The sequence below is a fragment of the Natator depressus genome, chromosome 5, assembly GCF_965152275.1.
Source record: "Natator depressus isolate rNatDep1 chromosome 5, rNatDep2.hap1, whole genome shotgun sequence".
Classification (NCBI taxonomy): Eukaryota; Metazoa; Chordata; order Testudines; family Cheloniidae; genus Natator; species Natator depressus.
This window is the reverse complement of record NC_134238.1, coordinates 69634203-69660256: the sequence shown is the minus strand read 5'-3', so window position 1 is coordinate 69660256 and position 26054 is coordinate 69634203. Positions and strand designations below refer to the sequence as shown.

Here is a 26054-nt window from a genome sequence, read left to right as displayed (position 1 = left end):
ACAGCCCCCCAATCTGAAGCAAATACTCACCAGCAACCACACACCACACAACAGAACCACTAACCCAGGAACCTATCCTTGCAACAAAGCCTGTTGCCAACTGTCTATTCTATTCAGGGGACACCATCATAGGGCCTAATCACATCAGCCACACTATCGTTCACCTGCACATCTACCAATGTGATATATGCCATCATGTGCCAGCAATGCCCCTCTGCCATGTACATTGGTCAAACTGGACAGTCTCTACGTAAAAGAATAAATGGACACAAATCAGACGTCAAGAATTATAACGTTCAAAAACCAGTCGGAGAACACTTCAATCTCTTTGGTCACTCGATTACAGACCTAGATGTGGCAATTCTTCAACAAAAAAACTTCAGAAACAGACTCCAAGGAGAGACTGCTGAATTGGAATTAATTTGCAAACTGGATACAATTAACTTAGGCTTGAATAAAGACTGGGAGTGGATGGGTCATTACACAAAGTAAAACTATTTCCCCATGTTTATTCCTCCACCCCCACCATTCCTCGGACATTCTTGTCAACTGCTGGAAATGGCCCACCTTGATTAGCACTACAAAAGGTCCCTTCCCGCCCCCACTGTCCTGCTGGTAATAAGTGATCACTCTGGTTACAGTGTGTATGGTAACACCCATTGTTTCATGTTCTCTGCGTATATAAATCTCCCCACTGTATTTTCCACTGAATGCATCCGATGAAGTGAGCTGTAGCTCACGAAAGCTTATGCTCAAATAAATTTGTTCGTCTCTAAGGTGCCACAAGTCCTCCTTTTCTTTTTGCGAATACAGACTAACACGGCTGCTACTCTGAAACCTGTCATTACTTTAGCTCTTTTCTTGTCCTGTGTATCTTAAAATATGCAAAATGATTTATACTACTTGTAAAAGTTATAACTCCAAAGAAATTTGTATAGGTGCTGCCCTACAAGTTGAAGTCAAGACTTAGCAAGATTCAAAAAAGGGACTGGACATCTTTATGAATGTGAATATCCAGAAGTATTATAATTCTGGAAGAGATAGTAACCCTCATGCCAGGGTTTAAGACAATCTCTATCAATTGAAGACTAGGCCCTGGTCTACACTAGGACTTTAGGTCGAATTTAGCAGCATTAAATCGATGTAAACCTGCACCCGTCCACACGATGAAGCCCTTTATTTCGACTTAAAGGGCTCTTAAAATCGATTTCCTTACTCCACCCCTGACAAGTGGATTAGCGCTTAAATCGGCCTTGCCGGGTCGAATTTGGGGTACTGTGGACACAATTCGACGGTATTGGCCTCCGGGAGCTATCCCAGAGTGCTCCATTTTGACCGCTCTGGACAGCACTCTCAACTCAGATGCACTGGCCAGGTAGACAGGAAAAGAACCGCGAACTTTTGAATCTCATTTCCTGTTTGGCCAGCGTGGCAAGCTGCAGGTGACCATGCAGAGCTCATCAGCAGAGGTGACCATGATGGAGTCTCAGAATCGCAAAAGAGCTCCAGCATGGACCGAACGGGAGGTACGGGATCTGATCGCTGTATGGGGAGAGGAATCCGTGCTATCAGAACTCCGTTCCAGTTTTCGAAATGCCAAAACCTTTGTCAAAATCTCCCAGGGCATGAAGGACAGAGGCCATAACAGGGACCCGAAGCAGTGCCGCGTGAAACTGAAGGAGCTGAGGCAAGCCTACCAGAAAACCAGAGAGGCGAACGGCCGCTCCGGGTCAGAGCCCCAAACATGCCGCTTCTATGATGAGCTGCATGCCATTTTAGGGGGTTCAGCCACCACTACCCCAGCCGTGTTGTTTGACTCCTTCAATGGAGATGGAGGCAATACGGAAGCAGGTTTTGGGGACGAAGAAGATGATGATGATGACGAGGTTGTAGATAGCTCACAGCAAGCAAGCGGAGAAACCGGTTTTCCCAACAGCCAGGAACTGTTTCTCACCCTGGACCCGGAGCCAGTACCCCCTGAACCCACCCAAGGCTGCCTCCTGGACCCAGCAGGCGGAGAAGGGACCTCCGGTGAGTGTACCTTTTAAAATACTATACATGGTTTAAAAGCAAGCATGTGAAAGGATTACTTTGCCCTGGCATTCGCGGCTCTCCTGGATATACTCCCAAAGCCTTTGCAAAAGGTTTCTGGGGAGGGCAGACTTATTGCATCCTTCATGGTAGGACACTTTACCACTCCAGGCCAGTAACACGTACTCGGGAATCATTGTACAACAAAGCATTGCAGTGTGTGTTTGCTGGCGTTCAAGCAACATCCATTCTTTATCTCTCTGTGTTATCCTCAGGAGAGTGAGATATAATCCATGGTCACCTGGTTGAAATAGGGTGCTTTTCTTCAGGGGACACTCAGAGGAGCCCATTCCTGCTGGGCTGTTTGCCTGCGGCTGAACAGAAATGTTCCCCGCTGTTAGCCACAGGGAGGAGGGAGGGTTGAGGGGGTAGCCACGCGGTGGGGGGAGGCAAAATGCGACCTTGTAACGAAAGCACATGTGCTATGTATGTAATGTTAACAGCAAGGTTTACCCTGAAAGAGTGTAGCCAGTGTTTTATAAAATGTGTCTTTTTAAATACCGCTGTCCCTTTTCTTTTCTCCACCAGCTGCATGTGTTTCAATGATCACAGGATCTTCTCCTTCCCAGAGGCTAGTGAAGATTAGAAAGAAAAAAAAACGCACTCGAGATGAAATGTTCTCCGAGCTCATGCTGTCCTCCCACACTGACAGAGCACAGACGAATGCGTGGAGGCAAATAATGTCAGACTGCAGGAAAGCACAAAATGACCAGGAGGAGAGGTGGCGGGCTGAAGAGAGTAAGTGGCGGGCTGAAGAGAGGGCTGAAGCTCGAATGTGGCGGCAGCATGATGAGAGGAGGCAGGATTCAATGCTGAGGCTGCTGGAGGACCAAACCAGTATGCTCCAGTGTATGGTTGAGCTGCAGCAAAGGCAGCTGGAGCACAGACTGCCACTACAGCCCCTGTGTAACCAACCGCCCTCCTCCCCAAGTTCCATAGCCTCCACACCCAGACTCCCAAGAATGCGGTGGGGGGGCCTCCGGCCAACCAGCCACTCCACCACAGAGGATTGCCCAAAAAAAAGAAGGCTGTCATTCAATAAATTTTAAAGTTGTAAACTTTTAAAGTGCTGTGTGGCATTTTCCTTCCCTCCTCCACCACCCCTCCTGGGCTACCTTGGTAGTCATCCCCCTATTTGTGTGATGAATGAATAAAGAATGCATGAATGTGAAACAACAATGACTTTATTGCCTCTGCAAGCGGTGATCGAAGGGAGGAGGAGAGGGTGGTTAGCTTACAGGGAAGTAGAGTGAACCAAGGGGCAGGGGGTTTCCTCAAGGAGAAACAAACAGAACTTTCACACCGTAGCCTGGCCAGTCATGAAACTGGTTTTCAAAGCCTCTCTGATGCGTACCGCGCCCTCCTGTGCTCTTCTAACCGCCCTGGTGTCTGGCTGCGCGTAACCAGCAGCCAGGCGATTTGCCTCAACCTCCCACCCCGCCATAAACGTCTCCCCCTTACTCTCACAGATATTGTGGAGCGCACAGCAAGCAGTAATAACAGTGGGAATATTGGTTTCGCTGAGGTCTAAGCGAGTCAGTAAACTGCGCCAGCGCGCCTTTAAACGTCCAAATGCACATTCTACCACCATTCTGCACTTGCTCAGCCTGTAGTTGAACAGCTCCTGACTACTGTCCAGGCTGCCTGTGTACGGCTTCATGAGCCATGGCATTAAGGGGTAGGCTGGGTCCCCAAGGATACATATAGGCATTTCAACATCACCAACAGTTATTTTCTGGTCTGGGAATAAAGTCCCTTCTTGAAGCTTTTGAAACAGACCAGAGTTCCTGAAGATGCAAGCGTCATGTACCTTTCCCGGCCATCCCACGTTGATGTTGGTGAAACATCCCTTGTGACCCACCAGAGCTTGCAGCACTATTGAAAAGTACCCCTTGCGGTTTATGTACTCGCCGGCTTGGTGCTCCGGTGCCAAGATAGGGATATGGGTTCCGTCTATGGCCCCACCACAGTTAGGGAATCCCATTGCAGCAAAGCCATCCACTATGACCTGCACATTTCCCAGGGTCACTACCCTTGATATCAGCAGATCTTTGATTGCGTGGGCTACTTGCATCACAGCAGCCCCAACAGTAGATTTGCCCACTCCAAATTGATTCCCAACTGACCGGTAGCTGTCTGGCGTTGCAAGCTTCCACAGGGCTATCGCCACTCGCTTCTCAACTGTGAGGGCTGCTCTCATCTTGGTATTCATGCGCTTCAGGGCAGGGGAAAGCAAGTCACAAAGTTCCATGAAAGTGCCCTTACGCATGCGAAAGTTTCGCAGCCACTGGGAATCGTCCCAGACCTGCAACACTATGCGGTCCCACCAGTCTGTGCTTGTTTCCCGAGCCCAGAATCGGCGTTCCACAGCATGAACCTGCCCCATTAGCACCATGATGCATGCATTGGCAGGGCCCATGCTTTCAGAGAAATCTGTGTCCATGTCCTGATCACTCACGTGACCGCGCTGACGTCGCCTCCTCACCCGGTAGCGCTTTGCCAGGTTCTGGTGCTGCATATACTGCTGGATAATGCGTGTGGTGTTTAATGTGCTCCTAATTGCCAAAGTGAGCTGAGCGGACTCCATGCTTGCCTTGGTATGGCGTCCGCACAGAAAAAAGGCGTGGAATGATTGTCTGCCGTTGCTCTGACGGAGGGAGGGGCGACTGACGACACGGCTTACAGGGTTGGCTTCAGGGGGCTAAAATCCACAAAGGGGGTGGCTTTACATCAAGGAGTAGTTCAGGCAGGACTTCACGGAGGGTTCCAATAAGAAATGGTGCACCTAAGTTATTGTTCTTATTGGAACAAGGAGGTTAGCCTGGCCTCTGATTGATACATGGCTAGATTTACCTCGCTGCACCTTCTCTGTGAGTGACTGCAGTGTGACCTAGAGGAATGAGTCCCCTAGTCAGGGGAGGAGGCAAATGAGTACAAAACAAATCTGGTCTATTTCTTGTTTTGATCCACTCCATCTATCTTTTACATCTTTGGCTGGCAGCAGACGGTGCAGAAGGACTGCAAGCCATCCACATCTCATGGCTGCTCGGCAGAAGATGGTACAGTACGACTGCTAGCCATCCTCATCTCTTGCCTGCCTGGCAGAAGATGGTGCAATATGACTGCTAGCCATCCTCATCTCTTGCCTGCCCGGCAGAAGATGGTACAATACGACTGCTAGCAATCCGTATTGCCTGCCTGCTCACCATTAGACGGTTCAATAGGACTGACTGCAGGACTAAAGAGAATGACCTGGTCAAGTCACCAAAAGTTTAGTCCCTGCGCCCATGTCTGCCCAGGCGCTCCCAGCCGACGTGGCCAGGAGCACCTCGGACATGACGAGGACGGCTATCAGTCATACTGCACCGTCTGCTGCCAGAAGGCAATGGGTTGCTGCTACTGTGTAGCAATGCCGTACCGCGTCTGCCAGCACCCAGGAGACATAAGGTGACGGTTACCTGAGCGGGCTCCATGCTTGCGGTGGTATGGCGTCCGCACAGGTAACTCAGGAAAAAAGGCGCGAAACGATTGTCTGCCCTTGCCTTCACGGAGGGAGGGAGGGAACGGGGGTCGGACAATATGTACCCAGAACCACCCGCGACAATGTTTTAGCCCAATCAGAGTGCTCCATTGTGACTGCTCTGGACAGCACTCTCAACTCAGATGCACGATTGTTTGCCGTTGCTCTGACGCAGGGAGGGGCGACTGAGGACACGGCTTACAGGGTTGATTTCACGGAGGGTTCCAATAAGAAATGGTGCACCTAAGTTATTGTTCTTATTGGAACAAGGAGGTTAGCCTGGCCTCTGATTGATACATGGCTAGATTTACCTCGCTGCACCTTCTCTGTGAGTGACTGCAGTGTGACCTAGAGGAATGAGTCCCCTAGACAGGGGAGGAGGCAAATGAGTACAAAACAAATCTGGTCTATTTCTTGTTTTGATCCACTCCATCTATCTTTTACATCTTTGGCTGGCAGCAGACGGTGCAGAAGGACATATTGCCTACCTGCTCACCATAAGACGGTTCAATAGGACTGACTGCCGGACTTAAGAGAATGACCTGGTCAAGTCACTAAAAATTTAGTCCCTGCGCCCATGTCTGCCCAGGCACTCCTGATCGACCTCACACAGGTGACCAGGAGTACCTCGGACATGACGAGGACGGCTACCAGTCGTATTGTACCGTCTGCTGCCACAAGGCAATGGGTTGCTGCTACTGTGTAGCAATGCCGTACCGCGTCTGCCAGCACCCAGGAGACATACGGTGACGGTTACCTGAGCGGGCTCCATGCTTGCGGTGGTATGGCGTCCGCACAGGTAACTCAAGAAAAAAGGCGCGAAACGATTGTCTGCCCTTGCTTTCACGGAGGGAGGGAGGGAGGGAAGGGGGGACTGACGATATGTACCCAGAACCACCCGCGACAATGTTTCAGCCCCATCAGGCACTGGGATCTCAACCCAGAATTCCAATGGGCAGCGGAGACTGCGGGAACTGTGGGATAGCTACCCACAGTGCAACGCTCTGGAAGTCGACTCTAGCCTCGGTACTGTGGAAGCACTCCGCCGAGTTAATGCACTTAATGCACTTCTGTGGGGACACACACACTCGAATATATAAAACCGATTTCTAAAAAACCGACTTCTATAAATTCAACCTTATTCCGTAGTGTAGACATACCCTAAGGAAAGTCCCATTGTGGAAGCTAGATTATCCCACATCTAACTACTGCAGAGTTCTTCCACCTTCCACTGAAGCTTTTGGTGCTGGCCACTGTCAGAGACTAGTCCAATATCTGGTCAGTATGCTACAGTATGGCAATTCCATTATATTTGTTAGAAATAGAGCTGTCAATTTTTTTAAAAACAAATAAAGATGGAAAAAAATTCCAAAGGATGAAACATTCCACTGACATTTTTAAAACAAAATTTTAAATGTTTTGACTTTCATTTCAAAATGGTGGTTTGTTTAGAAATATAGCTATATTTAACAAAAACACACAGGTAAAAGACCTGAAAATGAAGCAAAATGTTTAGATTTTGGTCAACCAAAATGTTTGACCCAAATTCAAAGTTTTCCAGTTTTTTGTTTTGCCAGGGAGAAACAAGTTGCCATTTCAGGTCAACTCAAAGGGAAAAGTTTCAGATTAGAGCTGACTGCGCAAATTAAGTTGGTAATTAGAAGGTAGACAATCTAGCTAAGAAGCAGCTCCTAGTTACTGCCCAGAGGGTTTCCCAAATTCCTGTCTGAATTATTCTTTATAAAGGTTTCTGTAGTAGAGACGGTCTATCTCAAAAAGGTTAAATGGTTATAAGGGAATACACCGCAACAATCAGGAACTTTCCAGAATGAGCCACAGCCCATAATGTGGGGGCTTCCATTTGAGTACCTCTTTAAAAAAATGTTGCTGGGTATGGTAACATCTGTACATTTGGCTTGCTTCAGTAGGCTTTGTTGTGTAGAACAGAGCTCAGGAGGGCGTACACAGGGTTAGCACAGATACTTTTTACCTTTTAAGAAAGATGACTAATATCGACGTCCATATTGGAGGACTTCTGTTCAAAACAATAAGATGATCCTATGCACAGGGCCCACCTATGCTACAGGGAAAAAAAGCCTGAGCTTAATGTTTGTTGGCTCAAATATATAAGCTCAACCATGACCTAACATTATACATTGGTGTGGGCCAAGCTGAACAATTGAGAAACTTAGCACACTTATTTGAAGGCTTTTAATATAATGATTTAGCCAATTACAAATGCTGTAAGCCAGGTTGGACTTTTAACAATTTGAGCTCCATGTCTTCCTGGTATTTGTAATGGCACAAGAAAGAAAAAAAAGTGTTTCATTTCCACACTGCACACAGATTACCATGAGCTCCCTTCATCTGTTGCTCATGGTAGGGCTAGAGAGGAGCCTAAAGATAGGCGAGAGCTTGCTACTCATCATCGTGTGAAGGCAAAATAATGAAAAAGGTAGAAAAGTATCATCAGATTTGCCTTATGTTTTGAAGAGTTGCTAAATAGCACTCTTAGGCTGTAGGCTCCTTTACTTAAGTGTTCATTTAAATGCAACTAGGTTGGTGTTACAGGTTTCTCAAACTATATGTACATTGATCTAACCAAATAAATCAAAGTTCTATTACAGAGAATCACTGAGTGACTGTGCTGTTTCTTGCTCTATAACTAAATCTGAGAGTAAAAGGAGTTCACTGTGGTTTTGTAAAGGATTTCCAGAGAAACACTGATTTCAGGACTACATCTGCGACAACTGAAATATAAGCAAGAGATGAAACAGTGGAGAAAGGCAAAATAGAACAGATGCTTATGGGTATTTGAGATTATTCCTATGTTACACTCATGTGGAAGTCTCATTCCGGTGCATATTCTTCTCCCTGTGCATGAGCGTGACTTAATGGTATTGGGAATTATATGTGCCTTTTGAATGGAAAATAGGATAGAGGTGACTTAAGGGAACATTATTGTGTATTCTGTTATTTGTTTCTTGCAAGGAAAATACAGAATATTAAGGGCTCCTGCGTCAATCCCAATACACCACTGTGTAGGAGGACCATAAATAGCTCACGGAGCAGAGGGTGAATTCCCTCAGTGCACACACAGCATAACGACTCTGTAAGAAGTGCTACGCTGGTCCCTGCACAAACCCTAGCACAGGGAGCATGTTGGAACGGGCCTGTAGCCCATGGCACCATGAAGATTCTTGGCTGCTCTGGATTGCACCCGTCATAAAAAGTTTTTCCTCAGAAGTCCTCCCCTCAATGTTTTGAAGTGTCGCTCACTTCCTATATACTTCAAATCCCCATTTAAAAGAGTATTTAGGTCAATCTATTTTTCCCCCACACACTGAAAAATAAAGATGAACGCCTCTCTTTATAAGTCTGTGCCTTCAATAATGACTCTACAACCCAACTGCCTCCAAGTCGTACCTTCTGTCAGATCTATTCAGCCTCATTATCTCTTAGTTGTGTTGTAGAGGTGTGAACTAGAAGATAGTGTGGTTGAAAACATTTGTGGCCTGCAGGAAGTTATTATAGGTGATAATGGGTGACTTTGAAAACCCAGGCTGGCTTTGCTATAAAAGTAAACTCATCTCTTTACTTATAAACTATGCAAGTTTGATCTGGAATTAGTGAGACAAACACAAAACCGTACAGTGCTGTTTTTACAGCAATACTTTACAAAGTAGAACTAAGCTAAGCTGATGAGACAAGTTAGCATGCAAGCAGAAAAGGAAATTTTTGAAACCCTTATAGCTCAGCCACAAACTGGCTTTTTACCAGACCACCAAAAGGCACATTCAATATGTTGCCATTTATCATCCTTTGTCCTTCAGTAAGTTTTCAGTCCAAATTACAATGTTTATATCAAAGACACCCTGAAAACTAATTCCAAGTATTATTTTTTGAGAGACACTTTACCAAAATCCAAGGATATCACATCTGTCTTTACAGCTGGTGTTTAGACTGTTTCTCCTTCGTCCACTAATTGTGTAATTCTATCAAAAACAAACATAACATATTTGCCTGGCAAAATGTAATCTTTATAAATCCATGCCTGTTGTTCATACTTATTACTCTCCAGAAGTTGAGGAATCGCCCCACCCCCCTTCTTTAAATTGTTAATATTATTCTGTAGTGATAGACAGTAGACTCTTGGGGTCATAACTCATCTAGATAACCTTTCACAGAAGGAGAGAGAGCCATCTGTATAATGAAGCCGTGCTGACAAGGAAAAAAGAAAAGCCTACAGGTACTAAGACACAAAGGGCTTCCAACAGATCTCCATGGGGATCTGTGGGGGGTTTTGGGGGACAACCCAATTCCTGTGCCTAGGAGGGACAATGGCAAGGCAATGACTGAATGAAAACTGCTAAGAAAGTGATATTCTCTCCTCCTGCTGTGACTTCACCTGTCCACTGGATTCTCATCTACATCCCAGCAGGATTTTCCCCTCTGGGCCACATGGGATCTTCTCTGCATTAGCTCCCTGTGTCTTTAATGTAAATACTAATTGTATTAGTGCAGCATGTAGAGACCTCCCAACTGAGGTTGGAATCCCATTGTGCTAGGTGTTCTGCCAATACAGTTCCTGCCCCAAAGAGCTAATCTAATGGGACAAGACAAAAGACGGTGAAGAAGGAAACAGAGGCACAGAGAAGGGACATTATTTGCCTAATATCAGGTTAGCGATAGAGTCAAGAGAAGGATTCAAGACTCCTGACTAGAGTGCTCTATCCACTAGCCCATGCCGCTTCCCAGCTCCATTAGTGTCAATAGGGCTACTCACATGCATAAAGTTACTGTTTATGCCTTGGAAAGGCTAGGGCCTAGTTCAAGAGTAGCAACAGAACCCAGTTCCTTCTTGATTCTCACCCATCTGCTCTAGCCACTTGACTATAACTCAGTGCTAACAGACATGAACATAATGATGAAACTAGAACCCTTGCTACCAAAAGCTAGAACATTCTTAGCATTCAAATCTTTGCATGTATTTAACTGCCCCAAAATCTAATTGAGACAGAAAATGTTCACATATGTAAACAAGTGCAGTGCAGTGTGTGTAGACACCCGGATGTATTATCACTTATTATCTACAATAAGATTTCTTCCCTGAGCCTCAGAAGAATGCATCTATTACATCAGTAGTCTTTGGCAGGACTTTGACGGTTAATAGGACATGACCTGAACTTATTCCTTGTGCAACAAATAAATACTGTAAAACCCAGGATAAACTGGCTGACTTCCAAACTATTTCTTGGAAAGTGTTTAAGTATTTTCCAAAAGGCAACAGTAATGTAGCAAGTTGTCCAGCTTGGCATGTTAACAAGACAGACATGCCAGAAGTCCAATCCTATTTGCCAGTGTCAAGACTCTCAAGCATAAGCGGCCATGTGCAAGATGCCATTCTGTAAACCGGAGATTAGTATTAGTCATTTTCTCTTATGAGAAACAATGCAGCAGGCAAGCTAAGTGCTTTCCAGCCAAGTACACTGTAAGCTCCCTGGCAAAGCAGTATTTGGTTGCTTTTTAAGCCACAAGTGAACATCTTATTTATGGTGAATGTTTTCTCAATTGCAGTTCAGTTTTATTAGTTAGTCCTGCCTAGAGTACAGGGGACTGGACTAGATGACTGCTTGAAGTCCCTTGCAGTCCTACACTTCTACGATTCAAAGGCAGTAAGAATTCAAGTGACAGGAAACTAGAAGTGAACAGAAGCCACAGGTTTCAGCTAACTGTCCTGGCATGATTGCTTCACAAGCTTTTGACATTCCCAAGTTAGTTTTCATGTTAGCTTAAGGATCTAATGCATGACCAGCACAACTCTATCCACTAGTGCACAAGACAATTGTTTGCAAGAAACAGTGCTGGTCTGTGGTTTGATAAAACTATCTGGCCTTTTGAGGCTAGCTAAGTACAACTGATGCTTGTGGTATTTTGACACTTCCAATTCTGGTCCTGCTGAAACTACAATATTCAGAACAGCATAAACATGTCTTACAGTATCCCTTTGAACCTGCAAAAAAATAAATAAATAAACAGTAAAAGCATAGTTGGAGAGATAGGAGAGGTTCAAGTCAGTTCTTATTTTGTGGCATGTTTCCCATATGGTTTGCACTTGAAAGCTGTAATGTACATTAATTTAGAGTCCATGGGGTGTGTTTTGTATAGTATACTTAAACAGTGTATTTTGGGACAGATAGCTTCTCTTCTGATTCCTCTTGCCGTGAAATTTAGATGTAGGGATTATCATTCCTAGTGATGCACTTACTGATATAAATCCCTTGCACACTAATTTGATTACAGATTTTTCTTTAATAGAATGTCCTTAGAAGGGAGCCAAGCAAAACAACTTGCAGCAATAAACACTCTTCAGCAAATTTTTCCTTTAAACTGTGTTTCTATGGTCAGTATGAGATCTTACATTTCTTATTAGCTACAGTAATAAGCAAATGTGCTTACAGCTATACAAAATTCAAATGCCATTTCTGTAAATGGAAACTTCACCATTAAAATGTTAGCCAGTAGCATGTTGTGCCAACAGACAGTACTATTTACCTTGTAATAAGTATACAGTATACACGACCACTGAAAGAACCTGATAGAAGGGGGAGACGGGGGAGTTCACCACACTCTCTCTCTCTCGTGCCCAATAGGTTAGATGTCTATATATCGCTGTACTTCAAAAAAGGCATTTAAAAAAAAAAAGTCTAGTCTTTGAGGCTCATTGAGGTTTGAGCATATGAACCTATTTTTACATTTGACTCAGGAGCTTTTTAGAAAGCTGTAATGTCAGTTATAGTACAGCAATCTACACTTTATAGAGTACTGGCAAAAGAGAAAATCTCCTCTGGACTATAGAAGATTGGGTAACATAGCCAAGTGTTTAGAATAGCCTCCTCCAAAGTGCTCCAAGTTTACATCCCCACCCCCCAACAACTTGAATGCCAGTTGGGATTAGGGTCAATACTGCCCACTAGTCTTGTGTGCCCTCACTTGGGATGGCCAATATAACACTTGAGGTCTGACTTTCTTTTTAAATGAGGTTGAGAATCTAAAACTCTCATTTAACTTTCATCATGCCCAAATATCTCAAGTTGGTTCCCCCAAATTGAGACAAGATTAAACACAGTGGGAACTTTCAGGTTGACAGTCCATTCATCTTCTGCACAGTAGTCTCCATTACACCTATGAAAATATCAGCTAGTGGTGCTTGTTGTCATCCTTTGTCTGTGCTGTGCACGCACTAAGGGCTTGCAAGCCTAGGCAAAGTGATGTAGTCCATTGCATTTCTTGCATCTTTCCCCTTGTGTCAGGGATTGTCCTGGATGTTATGGCATGTGCTGTGCCATGACTTTCTGCCTCAGGTCTCTTCTTATATTATTTTGCATTCTTCTTTGGTCTACAGTGACTTCCCACCCACACTCAGTTCATTCTGGAAAGTCCTTAAACTTCAGTGTGGATTGAGTGACTTCTGGAAATTCTAATTGTCATGTCAAGGGTTAATTCTGGGTCTCCCAGTAGCCCGAGTTTTTTGTTCCAAATTCCAACAATTAGCTCTGATCAGGGACTTGGTTGTCCCTCAGAATTGCATTATTGGCTCTTCAGCTTTTGGTCAGTCACAGCCTTGGTCTACACTACTGGGTTAGGTCGAATTTAGCCGCATTAGGTCAATTTTAAAATGAATGCGTCTACAAAACCAATCCCGTTCCGTCAACCTAAAGGGCTCTTAAAATCGACTTTAGTACTCCTCCCCGGCGAGGGGAGTAGCACTAAAATCGGCCTTGCTGGGTCCAATTTGGGGTAGTGCAGACACAATTCGACGATATTGGCCTCCAGGAGCTATCCCAGAGTGCTCCAATGTGACTGCTCTTGACAGCATTTTGAACTCCGATGCACTAACCATGTACACAGTAAAACCCCGGGAAATTTCGAATTTAATTTCCTATTTGGACAGCGTGGCGAACTCAGCAGCACAGGTGACCATGCAGTCTCCCCGGAATCACAAACGAGCTCTAGCATGGAGTGAACAGGAGACACTGGATCTGATTGCTGTTTGGGGAGAAGAATCTGTGCAGGCCGAACTCTGATCAAAAAGAAGACATGCTAATATATATGCCTCCCCCCCCCAAAAAAAAAAATCACACAGGGCATGGTGGAGAGAGGCTACAACAGGGACACACAGCAGTGCCACGTGAAAGTCAAGCCTACCAAAAGACAAAGGAGGCAAATGGTCACTCCTGGTCAGAGCCCCATACATGCCGCTTCTATGCTCAGCTGCATGGCATTCTTGGGGGGGGGCAGGGGAGACCCTACCACTACCCCGCCACTGTCCGTGGACACCTGCAAGAGGGGAGTCTCACGTAACAGGGAGGGGGATTTTGTGGATGAGGAAGAGTAGGAGGAGGAGAATGCGCAGCGGGCAAGTGGTGAATCCTTTCTTCCGGGCAGCCAGGACCTTTTCATCACCCTGGAGCCAATACCCTCCCAAGGCAGCATCCCCGACCCTGAAGCCGGAGAAGCACCTCTGGTAAGCGCACATTTGTAACTACAGTACAGGGTTTAAAAACAATAGTGTTTAATGTTTGATTTGCCCTGAAGAATTGGGACGCATTCATGGCCAGTACAGCTACTGGAAAAGTCTGTTAACGTGTCTGGGGATGGAGCGGGAATCCTCCAGGGACATCTCCATGAAGCTCTCCTGGAGGTACTCTGAAAGCCTTTGCAGAAGGTTTCTGGGGACAGCTGCCTTATTTCTTTCTCCACGGTAGGACACTTTACCACACCAAGCCAAGTAGTCTGGAATCATTGCAGCACAAAGCATGGCAGTGAATGGTCCTGGGTTTTGGTCACATTCAAGCAACATTCGGTCTTTATCTTTCTGTGTCAGCCTCAGGAGAGTGATATCATTCATGGGCACCTGTTTGAAATAGGGGAATTTTTGTAAGGGAACAGTAAAGGGATCATCCCAGAGAATAGCCACACGGCGGTTTGGGGGGCAGGTGTGCTGCAGATCCACCCAAAAACCGCAGCCCCTCCTTTTAAATGTGAAACCCAACTGGCATTGCTCGCTATAGGAAAGGATGGCACTGCACTTTGAAACCATTCCCACATGTTATGAAGGCGGTAGAAGACAACCCTGTGTACCAAAATGCTTACCATGGCTGCCTGGAAACTGAATTCTGTTGCCCAGCCATGTGTGATGTGTCACCATACCGGTAGGCGCTCAATATAAAAGGCAAAATGCGACCTTATACCTAAAGCACATGTGCTGTCCGCTGTGAATTGCTTGATTCACTGAGAAAGAGTCTCTCTTTTGTTCTCAGAAATGTATCATCTTAAATTTTACTCTCCCTTTTTATCTCCCCCCAGGTGCAAATGTTTCTATGCTCCCCCTATCATCTCGATCCCTGAGGTTATCGCAGATTAGAAGGCGAAAAAACCCACACTCCTGATGACAAGTTTTCCGAGCTCATGCAGTCCTCCTGTACTGAGAGGGCACAGCTTAATGCATGGAGGCATTCAGTGGCAGAGGCCAGGAAAGCATTAAGTGAGCACGAAGAGCAGAGGCAGGAGGCAATGCTGAGGCTAATGGGGGAGCACACGGACATGATGAAGCATCGGTTGGAGCTGCAGGAAAGCCAACAAGAGCACAGACCCCTGCTGCATCAATTGTATGACCGCCTGCCCTCCTTCCCAAGTTCCATATCCTCCTCACCCAGATGCCCAAGAATGCGGGGGAGTGGGAGGAGGTGGCTCTGGGCACCCAGCCACTCAACTCCAGAGGATGGCCCAAGCAACAGAAGGCTGTCATTCAAACAGTTTTGATTTGTAGTGTGGCTACAATAAGCAATGTGGCCTTGTTCTTCCCTCCTCCTGCACCCCACCCAGGCTACCTTGTCAGTTCTCACTTATTTTTTAAAAAATAAATAAAGAATGCATGGTTTAAAACAATAGTTACTTTATTTTCTTTGCCAGCTGTGATTGAAGGGGGGAGGGTGGTTGGCTTACAGGGAATTAAAATCAACAAAGGTTGTGGATTTGCAGCAAGGAGAAACACACACAGCTGTCACACATAGCCTGGCCAGTCATGAAACTGGTTTTCAAAGCCTCTCTGATGTGCAGTGTGCCTAGCTGTGCTCTTCTAATTGCCCTGGTGTCTGGCTGCTCAAAATCGGCCACCAGGCAATTTGCCTCAACCTCCCACCCCACCATAAATGTCTCCCCCTTACTCTCACAGATATTATGGAGCACACAGCAAGCAGCAATGACAATGGGAATGTTGGTTGCGCTGAGGTCTAATCTAGTCAGCAAACAACACCAGCAAGCTTTTAAATGTCCAAAGGCACATTTTACCACCATTCTGCACTTGCTCAGCCTATAGTGGAACTGCTCCTTACTACCGTCCAGGCTGCCTGTGTACGGCTTCATGAGCCATGGGAACAAGGGGTAGGCTGGGTCCCCAAGGGTAACTATTGGCATTTCAACATCCCCAATGGTAATTTTCTGGTCTGGGAAGTAAGTCCCTTCTTGCAACTGCTCAAACAGCCCTGAGTTCCTAAAGATGCGAGTGTCATGCACCTTTCCCGGCCATCCCACATTGATGTCGGTGAAACAGCCCTTCTGATCGACCAGTGCTTTCAACACCATTGAGAAGTACCCCTTACGGTTTACATACTGGTTGGCAAGGTGGTCCTGTACCAAGATAGGGATATGTGTTCCGTCTATCGCCCCACCACAGTTAGGGAAACCCATTGCAGCAAAGCCATCCACTAGGACCTGCACATTTCCCAGCGTCACTACCCTTGATAGCAGAACATCAGTGAGTACACTGGCTACTTTGATCACAGCAGTCCCCACAGTAGGCTTGCCCACTCCAAATTGATTCCCGACTTACCGGTAGCAGTCAGGCATTGCAAGCTTCCACAGGGCCATCGCCACTCACTTCTCAACTGTCAGGGCAGCTCTCATCTTGGTATTCCTGTGCTTCGGGCAGGGGAAAGCAACTCACAAAGTTCAAGGAAAGTGGCCTTACACATGCAAAAGTTTTGCAGCCACTGTGAATCATCCCATACCTGCAACACTATGTGGTCCCACCAGTCTGTGCTTGTTTTCTGGGCCCAGAATTTGCGTTCCACCGTATCAACCAGCCACACTGCCGTCATGCTGTCCCAATTGGCGCAGCCTGTGCTTTCAGGAATGTCTGTGTCCATGTCCTCATCACAATCGTCCTCGTGCTGGTGTCTCTTAGCCCGGTTCTGCACATATTCCAGGATAATGCGCGAGGTGTTTACAATGCTCACAACAGCAGCAGTGAGTTGAGCGGGCTCCATGCTTGCCATGGTATGGCATCTGCACGGGTAACCCAGGAAAAAAAGGCACAAAATGATTGTCTGCTGTTGCTTTCATGGAGGGAGGCAGGGAGGAAGGGGCAACTGATGACATGTACCCAAAACCACCCTCGACAATATTTTTGCCCCATCAGGCACTGGGAGCTTAACCCAGAATTCCAATGGGCAGTGGAGACTGCAGGTACTGTAGGATAGCTACCCACAGTGCACTGCTCCATAAGTCAATGCTAGCCACGGTATTGAGGACACACTCCGCTGACTTAATGCGCTTGGTGGGGACATACACAATCGACTGTATAAAATAGATTTCTAAAAATCAACTTCTATAATATCGACCTAATTTCATAGTGTAGACATACCCACAGACTCTATAATGAGACTTTATGTTTCCGCAGATTGAAAACATTCCTATTTCATTTTACCAGGAGTGCAGTACTGCTCAGATTTCTGTAATATACTTTGTTAGCACCTGCAGGTGAATTAACTGAAAACAAACACATCTAGAACCGGTTTGTCAGAAATAAAGCTGTCTTCTGACTGGCCCCCATTGCTCACCAATAATCAGCATTGCATTATAGCTCTGGTGGAGTGTTTAGCTGCTCCATTCTTCACTCAGGTTAATTTCTGTTTCCTTCTGGTACCATGTGGTGTCCAGTAATCACTCTAGGCCCAAGGTGCTTTATTCTGTGACCATGGGCCTCTGCAGCCCCCACCTCCCAAGACTTCCTGTCTCAGAAGTCATACCCCTTACAGATACATTTCCTAACACCACAAATATCAGTGATAGCCTTGTAATTCAGGGACACATTCTGACAGGTGATAATCACAATGCATAATGAGTACTGAATGAGTAGTCCCACTGAAACAATAGGACTACTCATCGTGTGAAAGATACTATTCAGCATGAAGAGGAGTCAGATAATCTGGCCCTTTTTGGACCAGATCCTCAGCTGGTGTAAATCAGCATAGTTTCATTTAAGGTCACTGGAGCTATGGTGATTTCTGCCAGAGGTCTTTAATGGGTTAATTTCTTCAGTGTGCTGAAAATCTGCTACAGAGGGTAAATGCAAAAACATAGAGGAATCCTTGTGGCACCTTAAAGACTAACAAATTTATTTGGGAATAAGTTTTTGGGGGCTAAAACCCACTTCATCAGATGCATGGAGAGAAAAATACAGTAGGCAGGTGTGTATGTGTGTGTGTGTATATATATATATATATGTGTATATATATATATATATATTACAGCACATGAAAAGATGGGAGTTACCTTACCAAGGGTAAATGGTTACACTAGATGCTTAATACATTACTGACAAGGTGCTGTTTAAGTTAATTAGCCAGGATAAGCTTGGGTCAAATATAGTTTAATGTATTGTGTACTCCCTACTAACACTGAATATCCTGAGTTTTAGGCAAGGAGTATTATCTAGGTCTAAGCAAAAGAAGTGTCATCACTTCACTTCATAGGTCACCACAAATTAGTAACCCACCACTGTTTTAAGTAGTCTAGTTTCATATACGTCCCTCTCTTGCCTCCCCTGTAGTGAAGAAATGGCTCTCAAGTATTCATGGATTTTTCCTCAACATCCTTGTGAGGAAAGTAATATTGTTACCCCCTTTGATCCAAACAGCCACAGTTTGGGGCCTTGTGGGTTATTTCCTTTAGGAGAAGACAAATCAAGTAGTTCCCTCATTACATCCCATTTGTTTATAAAAAAGTTTTCTCTGAACATAGCAGGAATCAAAAAGGAGATAGTTTCTTTGCTCACAGCTCCAAGACCCTTTTAGCTGGCACTCAGTTCTGAGAAAAGCCTAGATAACTTCTTAGGTAATGCTCAGCCCAAGTCTGGCGCGTTTTTGTTCCCTTCTGTGTCAGGCCAGGTCAACACTACGGACCTATATTGGTATAACTGCATCACTCAGGGTGTGAAAAATGTACACCCCCAAGCGACATAGGTTGGTATAACTAACCCCATGTAGACAGTGCTATGTCAATGGGAGAGCTTCTCCCGTCAACATAGCTACTGCTTCTCAGGGAGGTGGATTACGCACGCTGATCAGAGAAGCTCTCCCATTGGCATCGTAGCGTCTTTACTAAAGCGCTACAGCTTATGTTGCTGTGTGCCTGTGCGAGAGAGAGAGAAAATGAGTCACCCCTGAGCAACAGTCACACTGACATAAGCGCCAGTATGAACAGTGCTATGTCAACAGGACAGCTCCTCTTGCCAACATAGCTACTGCTGCTTGTGGTGGCTGGAGTAGGTAAGCTGACTGGAGAGCTCTCTCCTGTCAGCTTACAGCACCTACATTAGAGAGCTTAGAGTGGTATACCTGCATCGGTGCAGCTGTGCTGCTGTGAACTCCAGTGTAGCTGTGCCTTGAGATGTACTCAAACCTTCACAAAATAACCAGCAAAAGGCCTCTCCCTGCATGTGCCTTGCATATGCCTTTGTTTTGCATGGGAATGTGCTTGTATTGAGGGGCAGGCTGCTATTATTTCTACTGCCTTGTTATTTAATGGAACGTAATGGCTTCTTACAACTGTAAAATGAGAGGCAGCAGTTACACCCACCCGCTTCAAAGAGGCTTAACCCAACAGTGGGGAACTGAGGCAGAGAGTACAGGACTTGTCCAACATCACACAGTCTGTGGTAGAGCTGGGAATCGCACCCGCATCTCTTCAGTCTGAGTGCTCTGTCTTAAGCATTTAGCCCTGCCACACCTTCCCCAATCTCCCTCTCGTAAAAGCTCCCTTTAATTTTCCAGCTCTTAGGGTTGTTGATTCACAACACTGCTCAATGCATACAATACTACACAAATTCTGGAGTTGTGCAATGACTGACATTTGTTTGAGATTTTAGTTACAGGAATTCAAACTGATATGAACATAGGGTACAAATTTCCTTTCCTGCAAGAATGACCTCATTAACTCTTGTCCAGTCTAAATCTAGCTTCTAACTCAATTTCTGTGCAAGGGCAGGACCTTTACCTTCCAATACTAAGCATTAGAAGAAATGTAGTACTCTGATAGTTCACTTTTACTAGCATTTACAGGAAATCTCAGTCATGCTGTACATGGTTTTCAGAAACATGTCTGAAATTTGGGTTGCAGCTTGATTTTTTGACATTTACTTCTGCATAATTTGTCAGAAATAGACATTGCTGCTCTAAACACCCCATAATTAAACCTGAACTGCAATATTGTTTTTATAATTTTATCATTTACAAAGAGCTCACACTGGGTGTGCCCACATATCCTCCAGACCAGAGTCATTAGAGGGGTGTATTGGATTATTTAATTTATACAAAGGAAGTTAATCGTGCTGAACAGCAAGCAAATAAAATGTAAATTAAATATCATGTAGACCAGTGCAAGATAATGCTCATTGGAAAGAAAAATTTGAATTACTCATACACATAGATGGCTTCTAAAACTAACTATAACCTGACAGGAAATGTCATAGGTTACACTATGCTCCCCAAAGTTAATTTTAGTTCAGGGCACAACAGGGATCAAAAAGAGAAAATAGGGTGTTTAAATGTATTGAGAATGGAACAGAATAATAATTCCATTATAAAAATGGATGATTTGCTCTCATCTTAATTACTATGTTCAATTTGTCACCCCATCTCATAGGGACGATAGCAGAAATAGAAATGGTTCAGGGAAAGGCAATGAAAGTGTTATGAAATAGAATGCTATTCTAGTCAATTTCCCCACATGGACAAAAAAATAGAACAACAACAAGGTATACAAAACAGTGAATGGTATAGAGAAGATCAGTCCTATTTACCCTCTCTCTGAATGCAGAGGTAAGAGGGCATTCACTAAAGGTAAGAGAGCTGCCAATTTAAAGTGGAGATAGAAATACATTTAACCCAAAGCATAATTAACCTGTGGAGCTCAGCACAACAAGGTATCACTGAAGCAAAGAGCATAGTTGGATTCGAAGACACTAGCCATTTACATAAATGAAGCTGTAATCTCCTGTTACACTATATAGGATAGGTTTCAGGGGGTAGCCATGTTAGTCTGTATCAGTAAAAATGAGGAGTCCTTGTGGCACCTTAAAGGCTAACACATTTATTTGGGCATAAGCTTTCGTGGGCTAAAACCCACTTCATCAGATGCATGGAGTGGAAAATACAGTAAGCAGGTATAAATATACAGCACATGAAAAAGTGGGAGTTGCCTTACCAAGTGAGGGGGTGGGGAGTCAGTGGTAACGAGGCCAATTCAGTTAGGGTGTATGTGGCCCATTCCCAACAGTTGACAAGAAGGGGTGTTAAGCAAATACTCACAAGCAACTACACACCACACAACAGAACCACTAACCCAGGAACCTATCCTTGCAACAAACCCCGTTGCCAACTCTGTCCGCATATCTATTCAAGGGACACCATCATAAGACCCAACCACATCAGCCACACCATCAAGGGCTTATTCACCTGCACATCTACCAATGTGATATATGCCAAAGTGGAGAGGAATATGCAACAAACTTCGCCCCTTGAACTACAATTTCCCACACACTTCACTCCAACTTACTGGAGTAGATAAAGCAAAAACAAGTTTATTAACTACAAAAGATAGGTTTTAAGTGATTATAAATGACAGCAAACCGATCAAAGCAGATTACCAAGTAAATAAACAAAAATGCAAACCAAGTCTAAAATACTAGAAAGATAGGATATGACTTAACAAATTCTCACCCTGGCTGATGATACAAGCAGGCTGCAGATTCTTAAGGGACAAGCTGCACTTGCTTTACAGCTTGGAATCTCCAGGCCTTTCATTCACAGGCTAGAAATCCCTTTAGCCTGGGTCCAGCACTTCCTCCATTTCAGTCTTTGTTCCTCAGGTGCTTCCAAGAGTCTTCTTATGTGGGGAGTGAAGAACACCAGATGATGTCACTCCCTGCCTTATAAAGCTTTAGCATATGGCGGGAACCTTTGTTTCAAAACTTGGTTCCCAGGCTGGTTTGTGGAAAAATACTGACATCCCAAGATGGAGTTCAGAGACATGTGGTCTGGTCTCCTGCCCCTACATCATTAGAACCAACTCTCATTGGCTATGCAGTGATTCTGAAGGGAGGCACAGTTAGCTGGCAACTTCTGGGAGGTGGTAAACCCTTTTGTCATTAATCACATGCACTTCAATGGCAAGTATCCTGCTTACAAAACTAGCAATAGAAAGTGTTGATAGACACAATTTTGTTTGAGTAATAAAATTCATAGGAACAATTAATTGAATAGGATTTTTAAAATACTCAGCTCCATTCGCATTCAATATGTACTAGACATTACTCACCATCAGTGCCTTGAAGTGTCCTTTATTTGAAGGTAAGGTCGGAATAATTCTCTATGGGTTGGAGAGTCTGGATCTATAAGCCATCATCATGAAGAACTTCAGAGCCTGGATAAGAAAACAGCAATGTTATGCTGCTTCTAGTCTCATCCCCTTTGGTGTCTCTTGGGGGATTGATGACAATTATTCAATAACAGTTCTCACGATAATTCAATAAGACAACTACGTGTAATACAGCAAGAAGTCAGTCCATTATTTTGCTGGGTCCTGTTCCTCCGGCAGAAAACAGCCTCTGAATGTAGACAATCCAGTCCAGTCACAGTACCAAGAATGCAACTGAAACTCAAAAAGAAATCGTTCTTGCTCCACAGCTCCCTCCAGCTCACCTGACTATCCGTTACTACTTTCCTTTCTCCTCTATCCCAGGTAGGAAATTCCCCCATTCCCTCCTGCTTTATTTCGATATACCTGTGCTGTACATCCCTCTGAGAAGGAAGTGAAAGATCACTGTAAAATGGATTCATGTCTCAATGAATACTAGAAAGTTGTTCCTTCCCGAAAAGGACCACACAACTGAAATAGCTAGTTAAGCTCCTACACACTAAATCAAACCTGCCGCAATGCAGGGTGACGACTAGATAATGCACTCGGGCTCCCTTCCAGATGAAGTGATTATACAATTATAGAAATCTGGGATAAATGGTTTCATTGTGTTCTGTTACTCCTGAACCTACCTGTGACATTTGACATGCTTGACCATGATGTTACTGCTGAGTCTGTATTCAAGACCTTGAGAATACACAGGAATGCACTGAGATGCCTGCAGTCCTCTCTCAATGACTGAACCCAGAGGGTTGCAATAGGTCAATCAACCTCCCACTGTGCTTTCACCTATGGAATCCAAGTGAGCCATTCTCTCCCCTATTTTATGCAACATCTACATAACACCACTGTGAGAGGTAATTAAATATCATTGATTCAAATGCCAGCACAACACAATACTATATATTTCCTTCCCATTCAATACAGAAAACATCACCTGCCATCCATCCTAGTGACTAAGTAAAGTAAGTGCAAGGGTGAAGAGTTGCTGACTAAAAATGAACCCTTGAACCACAAGAAAAGGTAAAGAGGTGATTTCATCATAGTCTGCAGTAACAATATGGAGAGAAAATTTCTGATAGTAGAGGGCTCTTTAACCTAGCAGATACAGGCATAACAAGATCCAGTGAGTGGAAGCTGAAGCTGGACAGATTCAGATTATAAGTAAGGTGCACATTCTTAAGTGAGGGTAGTTAACCATTTGTTTGTGATGGATGTGATGGATTTTCTACCATATGTAGTCTATAAATCTGGTCTGAATGTCTTGCTAAAAGATATATGCTGTATCTCAACATGAAGTTATGGACTTGATGCAAAAATTAGTGGGGAAAATTCTACAGCCTGCATTATGCATGTGGTTGGACTAGAGGACCATAATGGCTTTTCCAAGCCTTAATAATCATCTATGTCTCTTGGCAGACAAGAGCTGACAGCCCACAACTGTGGCACTCCCTTCTGGAGAGATCAGGATAGCCACGAACCTCACTACTTTAAAATGCCAGACACATCTTTACAATCTAGCCTTTCTTACATCACACTTTCTCCTCTCCAGCCTGGGACAAGAGGGGAGAGAGAATCCATGGCAACAAAAAAAACTATTATTTTACTTGTAAGGCACACTGGTACCATGGTGCTGAACACAGTACAAAAACCCAGGATTGACAGAAATAAGACTCTTTGGCAATTTAGTTTCTATCATTCTGACATTTGAAGGACATATTTACACAGCACTTACGTGATAGGCCCTGCTTCTGATTCACCTATACTGCAACATGTCACTTAAGAATGGTACTTCTGGGACAAGATGCAACAGAACTGTCATCTGCTCAAAAGTTTATTAATAGCTGTCTTTCTCTTATATCATGGATTAGGGAAGAACAGCCCAATGTCATTTGTCTTCTTATTCCTTTATAGGTGGCTAAAATAGAATCGAGATATTCCCACTAGCTTTGTTGGTGTTAAACTTTCCGAGTTTTCACAACAAAATTAATTGTACACCACTCCAAATTACTAATTTTTTTTGCTGTTTCTTTTCAAATGGTGGGATTTTGAGCAGGAGGTAGAATAACTCCCATAGAGACCTTCTTTCCTCTGGGGTAATTTGAAAAGGATGCAAATTCCTAGCTGCTCACCCATTAGGCTTGTGAGAAGCATATCTCTTACATTGCACATTTCTGTGCCTTGGAATTCAAACTTCTGCAAGGATAGTACTAAAAAATCTCTCCCTATTCTTTGAGCGAACAGTGGGCAAATCATCTGTGTAAAACTCAGAACCTTGCCTCCTACCCTCTACCCTCCTCTTGGAATTTGCCAGCTCCTGGAAGGGAACTCTGGACTGAACCTTGAGAGCATCCTGTCTTATGGACTAAAACAATAATGGCTACCATAGCTCTCTGACACCATTTCCCAGCATGCTTAGAGTCAGGGATGGGGACAGAATGAACTAGAAACTCCTGCTGAGGCCAGTTGGGAGGCTTCCACATAGGATGATATGGACAAGCAATTTTCTGGACCAATGAAGAGGCAGTACTGCTCAACCCCCACAGTGGGAGGGGAGAGTCTGACTCAGAGACAAAGAGACTAGGTTTAGTTTGAGCTGAGAGAGAAGCAGAACAAGTTAGGGACTCTCTGATTAACTCCCCTCCCCAGAGAGGGAGTTTGTATTGCTGCGGGATCTAGTGTATGAGTGAGGTATTCCAGCCCTGCAGAGACCAGAGTCCAGAGTGGCAGAGTTCAGACCTGGTGCCAGCTACTGAGAGGCAGCCAAGACCTCTGCAGAAGTCTGGACAAGGAAGCCAGGAGAGGATCATGGTCCACACTGGATGAAGACACTTTAAGAGGGCCCTGTGTTTGTTTAAACTGGCCAACATTCACAGCACTGGTCTCTGGCCTCATCCTCACTCTACCACCTGCCTAGAAAGGTGCCAGAGAGGAATCTGGGGTGTTGGGAAGAGTTGGAAAATTGGTTGATTTGTTAAGGTTTAGTATTTATTATTCATTTATTATGTAAACCTTTCCTTCCCCAGATCCTATTTTCCTACTCCCAATAAAATCTCCTTTGTTATATTGTTGGTTTTGGGTATGTCATTTCTTTGCTGTGGTTTATGTTGATGTACTTCATTGTTTCATGTGTGCTGGATTTTATACTCCTTACCAGCAGTGGTAGCATTATTCAGTTTTCCCAGTGAACTGCTCCCCTTGTGTCCCAGGCACAGTGAGGAGTCACCTTGAGTGAAGGCACCAGACATCACAAAACACAAACACACACACACACACAAAACCAGGACCGAACCCATCGGGAGAAGAGAAGCCACTCCAACTAGGACGTTTGAGGGAGGAGACTGGAGCCTCACCTCAGGGGAGGGGCTACCCCTCCATTTCTGGAATAGAAATTAACCAATGGATTTGAGACCAACCAGCTTCTTCTTCAGATGTTTTAGATCTTGCTCCTCACCAACTTCTCTTCCCCTAAAAAAAATCATGCAATATTCTGGGGAGACTACCAATCCATCATGTGAGCTTTGTGTTATCCAGCAGGGAACACCCACAAAGCAGAGAGTGGGTGAAGGTAAAAAGGTAAAAAGAGAGGTAAAAAGGTAAAAAGAGAGGTAAAAAGAGAGACAGGAGCAATGGAGATACAGAAAACTAGAAGAGAAGAGAGCTATACTACAGGACAAACTTC

At 44.6% G+C, this 26054-nt stretch overlaps 1 protein-coding gene and 1 long non-coding RNA gene across 2 annotated transcripts in view; one reads left to right on the top strand and one right to left on the bottom strand.

Annotated features, from left to right (window-relative positions):
- Window positions 1–26054, bottom strand: part of LOC141987530 (uncharacterized) — an 84292-nt gene that overhangs the window by 31856 nt on the left and 26382 nt on the right. Inside the window, exon 2 of the long non-coding RNA XR_012639556.1 lies at window positions 22274–22378. This is a non-coding gene — a long non-coding RNA (uncharacterized LOC141987530). The remainder of the gene's footprint in view (window positions 1–22273; window positions 22379–26054) is intronic.
- On the top strand, window positions 1121–3140 carry LOC141987894 (uncharacterized). Its single transcript, XM_074953737.1, has 2 exons — window positions 1121–2031; window positions 2620–3140. The coding sequence occupies exons 1-2, from the start codon at window positions 1449–1451 to the stop codon at window positions 3138–3140; spliced, it is 1104 nt and encodes a 367-aa protein (XP_074809838.1). The 5' UTR covers window positions 1121–1448.

Excerpts from the sequence above, each read along its gene's own strand:
- LOC141987894 (XM_074953737.1), top strand. The coding sequence starts at position 1,449 with ATGCAGAGCTCATCAGCAGAGGTGACCATGATGGAGTCTCAGAATCGC. Across the intron at positions 2,032-2,619 it reads AGGCGGAGAAGGGACCTCCG|CTGCATGTGTTTCAATGATC; the intron begins GTGAGTGTACCT and ends TTTCTCCACCAG.